The following is a 5,408-nucleotide window of genomic DNA, read 5'->3' as shown; positions in this document are numbered from 1 at the left end:
AATTGAACGGTAATTTGTTAAAATAAACTTGAACTAAACTCCATAATGCCATGTCAATAGCTGAGTGGTTACTTGCTATCAGTAGGTTTTAATTGTCCATTTTCATACACAGCCCTGCAAGCACAGAAGAACGGCCTCATGTCAAAGGGTCTCATGTCAAAGTTCCTCTCTTGTAGTATATAGAGCAATATTCTTGACAAATGCTGTGAAAAGAATATTGTTTTCATTGAACAAGTATTGAATATTCTAATAATTTAAAAATAGGATATGAAAAGGAATGGCACGATGCCTTGTATAAAATTTCAACACACCAGCACGCAGATCCAGTCCAACTTCGGTAGCTAGTGATTACATGTGGCATTGCTCCGATCTCTTGTTCTTTTAATTCGACTGCTTCTCCTAACAGAGGCTTTCTAGAAATTAAGACAAATTTACACTTGGAATATTATTGAATGAGGCTGAGCATGCAAGCAATGATGGTGGAAACCAAGGAGGGTTCTATGGGCAATGCTAAAATTAAATTCTAGGATCTGCAGAAGTCTTCTAGTCAGACAAAAATTGAATTAATTTTGGTAGTCTTACTGCGATTTTCATAATTCTGCGGAATCTTAACTTGAAGCGTCAAGAACCAAACTGCGTTTTGGTTTCCATCAATCAACTTTCCGAACACAGCCGGGAAGAGCGACTCCGTCTCCGGAAAGTGAATTGGAGTTCTTGTTTAGTTCACAGTTCGAACATCATTATGATATTGTTTTTAGTAATCCTTCAGTAAAAAGATTCCTGAAGATTCCATCGCTTTCCATCGGCGTTGAGTTCGAATGTACGAATGTATCGTGGAACCAAAGATGCTGATTGGTGGGATATGCCACACATCAATTGATTTCCTCATCTGTGGTTGGCGTCGGAAGTTTGAATGATGGAAGCCAAAACGCAGTTTGGCCGTTGGCGCTTGAAGATGAATCCCGAAGAATTACGAAAATCGCAACAAAAGTTCATTTGAAGTATTTTCAGAGCTCTAACAAGGGAAATTGCACGTAATAATATTATGATATTTGCACTCTCCAGAATTGCAAGTAATTAGATGGATTTCAATAAGCATCACGAAGTGTCCCTTGCTCTTCTTCCAAACTTCAACATCACTCGTGTCTCGGAATACAGACAATTGACGTCACAAAGTGTCCCCCAAATGCTGCTCCTCAAGTAAGGATAAACAGCTGCATTTAGCCTAAGCTAAAAATAAGGCTTACCTTTACCCTTTCCTTATTGTTTGAAATAGGTAACAAAGGCTTAGACTTAGTACAGACTTAACTGATTAGAGTGTAATGTGAAGTGATAAGTATCTACCCCATATGAACCATGTGAGCGTTAGCCCTACTGATGGAAATGGGCCCACACAAGGACAGAGAAAACCTCTCACCAGGGTAGGAAATGAACCCTGGGAAATGAGCAGGGTGGGTTGATTTCCCACCCTGGTCAGAGTCTTTCTCTGTCCTTGCGTGGGCCCATTTCTATCTGTAGGGCTAACGCTCACATGGTTCATATGGGGTAGATACTTAGCACTTCACATTACACTCTATTCAGTTAAGTCTGTTCAAATATAAGTGCTACACGGCCAACGCTTGAAAAAACGTAATCCCTCCTTGTGCTTAGACTTAGAGGCAGACTTTGTGTTGCATGTCAAAATTGGGTCTGCATGTCCATTCCTGGACATGCAGCTGGATGTTATTATTGACTGACTCAACTTTGATGGGGAGTCAAAATGAGATCGACTGAAACTCTGCCCAAATAATGATGATCTCATGGATGACGCCAGGGTTGAATGCAGGTCACAGATGTGGAAAGCGTGGTTGATAACCTCTAAGCAACCCTGATGTCCATAAAGCTCAGCTACTGCACAAATTATTAGTCATGACGATAAATTGATTGATGTCAATATGTTCAAATAAACGAAAAATAATAGATAACGGATGAATGATTCCCTGGCTTGCTGAAATAATGTGGGAAATGTGAACAAACAATCAAAACCAGAGAAATGTTTTGAATAATACAACGTATCATGGCTAGTGTTTCTGGCCAATATTACGCACGCTGTGATTGGCCAAGAGCAGCTAAGCGCTAGGGTATTATTCTCCAGTAATGCCCATAAGGCGACTATGGATTATGAAAAATTAGTTTTTTCTTCTTTAGAACCGTTCTTTTAGCCAAATAATAAACAACTTAATAACCTTTACCGTTCGGTCCGTACAGCAAAATCTCAAACCTCAGCCTAGCTGTATTGACCGAGCGATAGGCCTCAGTTTGAGATTCTGCAGTAACGACCTCTCAATCGGTTATTGAGTAGTTAGTAATGTAAGTCAGTAAGTATATCTGTCTAGAGCTAAAATTAATTTTAGAACGTTTTGAGCAGCAAGGATGGCACAGTTGGTTAGTGCGCGGCCTTGGTGCAAGAGGTTCTGAGTTCGAACCCGGTTCTTTCCTTTCCGTGTAGCTAAGTAGCTTTAAATACCCGTAAAACGGAGCACTGATGGAGAGGGGGGAGTAAAATGAGTGCACCGTCGACTTCAGGTTTGTCAGTTGAATTACTGTTACGAGTTATCGACGTTAAATATGGTTACTTTACTTTACTTTACTTTGATTTGCTAAAAACACTTATTTACTTCCTGTCCTAACTGCAGTTCTGCTCCTAGATTTTTTGAAGAAAAACTGTATAAAGACACCTTACGACTGGAATGAGGCTGTTCAACTTTGATGTCAAATGTTTCAAAAGAATTAGTGATGTACTTGTAGTCACCTTTGGGGAAGCAGCTTGTGCCTTATTTTGCCTCTGGTTCACCTTCTTGCGGTTTTCTAAAAAAAAGATAAAACCTACTATAGAAGCAAACTTCCTTTTAATTAGGAGTAATATTAAATATGACATTCACTCCATTGCCTAAATACTCTACATATACATGTACAATGTTACAGGTAACCACAGACTTTGCTTCACATCTTCAGTATCAAGTAAAGTTACCACCTTGTGACGTGATTAGCAGCGCTGCGATTTGCATACCGTACTACGCAATTCAATGTCACATGCTATGCGATTCACATAGCGCGCAACACTTTGTTTGATCTTTCATTGAATAATTTTCTTACAACCGCCGTAATATTCTTGTGTATTTATCCTTCTACAGATCGATAACAACAACACCAACAGAGGGTGGTCTGCCTGTGGTTTGCCATTGCGCATCTTCCAATGATCTTGCACATTACTGTTATTCATTAAAGTCAAAGTCAATATCTGAGAACAAACCTTTCTTCATTTCCTTTCTTGGTTGTGATCTGAAGTCTGCTTTCTTGGCGGAGGAAGAAGTTACTTTCTAGAGTAAATAATAATAATTTTACCCAGTAAATGAATACAATGAGCCGCAAAAAATTTTCAATCCTTTGGATATGTTTAGTTTATTCAAAGAGCAAGCAAGCCAGTTTCACTTAATAATAGTTATTGTGTCCTGATATGCAATCAAACATACAAATAATAAGATGACCAAGCACTCCAACTTGATTAGCCCCGAGTTTCCAATAAATTGTACACATCCCACTTGTGTCCAGAAATGCGTGCACGTATCCAACCAACACTGCCAAATTTCAATTCGATCCGGAATTAAGTAAGATGACCAAGACCAACATGTGGAATGTACTAAGATGACCAAGCACTCCGATTTGATTAGCCCTGACTTTGCAATAAAGGGTACAGTCACTCCACTTGTGTCCAGAAATGCGTGCTCATATTATATTACCCAACAATGCCAAAAAAATTCCACTTCGATCCGGAATGCACAGACACAAGTTGAACAAGCCCCTGAGCGTTCTGAAGGTGTTCCGTGGGTAAACAAATTACAATTACAAATTCTAATATATAATTTGATGCACATCTAATTTTGATATCCGACACAAAGGTATATATGTGTAAGGGCTAGCCTTACATTCTTTTTGGCAATGGCAAATGCAGCTTTTTATCTTAACTTGATGACTGGAGTTGGAGGACACTTAATGATGTTAATTCAGGGGCACCCTACGTCAGTTTTCGTAAAATCTCTGTTCGGAAGACGATTTGAGATCTAGAATTTTCGGAACATTTGTTGTAAAATTTCTTGCTTGCCTTCCTGTCCTAGGATTTTCGAACATCTAAAAAATGGTATACTTGCCCATTTTAAACAGAGTTTTACCCTAAAAAGGTCACCTAGAATTTTCGGGAGCCTTTTTTTCTGGCTGAAATTTTCGAAAAGGCAAGTTTCGATCCCTATAATTTTCGGATCACTAGACTTTCAGCTAGGAAATCCGAACAGTTTAAAAATTTTTAGGGGATAAAGATATGCCTACATCTACCGTTTAAATACCAAAATACCTTTAACAATGCTATGTTTAAGTGGTTTTGAACTATATTCTCGTTGGGTGCCCCTGTTAATTGCGGGATTCGCAGATGAGAGTGATGTTGAACTTGGGGAGGAGAGCAAGGTGACACTTATCAGAATCGTTGTGCAACTAATTATGTGCATTTCTGGACACATCTCTCACACAGCAATAAGCATCACAGTTAAGGTCGTCTCTAGTTTTTGGTTGCATTGAATGATCCAGTTGTACTTTCAAGGTACATGTACGTGGGTCTTCCAGACTCTTACAAAAATGCCATACCGTGTACACCTCATTTTGTGTATTCTTAGACAGTGCATTTTTTCCAGAAATGAAGACAGTGTTCTGAAAGCCATGTCACATGTGCACCACTATATTATTTTTAGTTTTCCTCCTTATCCACAGAAACACAGTGCATGTCCGGGGCTTTACTGTAATTTTAAGCATTTCCTACGCATTTCTAACAATATAAAGGTTAGGGTAAAGGTTGGTGTTATTTTTAGCTTAGGGTAAATGCAGCAGTTTATCCTTACTCGAGTAGCAACATTTGGGGGACACTTTGTGACCTTAACTGTGTGTATTCCGAGACACGAGTGATGTTGAAGTTGGTCAGAAGAGTAAAGGGGACGACACTTTGTGATGCTTATTGAAATCCGTGTGCATCTTTTATTTGTTGACATAATGTAGATGTATATATAGTTACCGTAGTAACGGTAGTTGCAATTAATATTATTGCATTGTACCTTTGGCTGCTTTGGTAAAGGTTTTTTGCTTTTGCGCTTCTTTTGGTTAACCTTATTCTTGGGATTTTCTAAAAAAATTGATAAAGTTTTAAGAATTAAAATATAAAAAAAACAAAACAATATTACTGTTGTTATCATTATCATTATTATTATTATTATTATTATTATTATTCACATTCATTTTGTAGTTGAAGTGATAATCTGATAATGTCAAGATTAGGCACATGTACGCTGTATATACATAGATGTACATGACTATATATATTTTCAATT

The 5,408-nt window shown here is 38.2% G+C and overlaps 1 protein-coding gene across 1 annotated transcript in view; it reads right to left on the bottom strand.

Annotated features, from left to right (window-relative positions):
- The window catches only part of LOC137984799 (endonuclease 8-like 1), a 29,979-nt gene continuing 24,571 nt past the window's right edge, over nt 1–5,408 (bottom strand). The window contains exons 9-13 of the mRNA XM_068832086.1: nt 5,136–5,203; nt 3,293–3,359; nt 2,792–2,847; nt 312–413; nt 1–203 (exon numbers count right to left, since the gene is read on the bottom strand). Coding sequence (XP_068688187.1) covers nt 342–413; nt 2,792–2,847; nt 3,293–3,359; nt 5,136–5,203 — 263 coding nt within the window. The 3' untranslated portion in view covers nt 1–203; nt 312–341. The remainder of the gene's footprint in view (nt 204–311; nt 414–2,791; nt 2,848–3,292; nt 3,360–5,135; nt 5,204–5,408) is intronic.

Source organism: Montipora foliosa, chromosome 14, assembly GCF_036669935.1.
Source record: "Montipora foliosa isolate CH-2021 chromosome 14, ASM3666993v2, whole genome shotgun sequence".
NCBI lineage: Eukaryota > Metazoa > Cnidaria > Anthozoa > Scleractinia > Acroporidae > Montipora > Montipora foliosa.
Note: the sequence above shows the minus strand (reverse complement) of the source record. Positions and strands in the feature narration are given on the sequence as shown.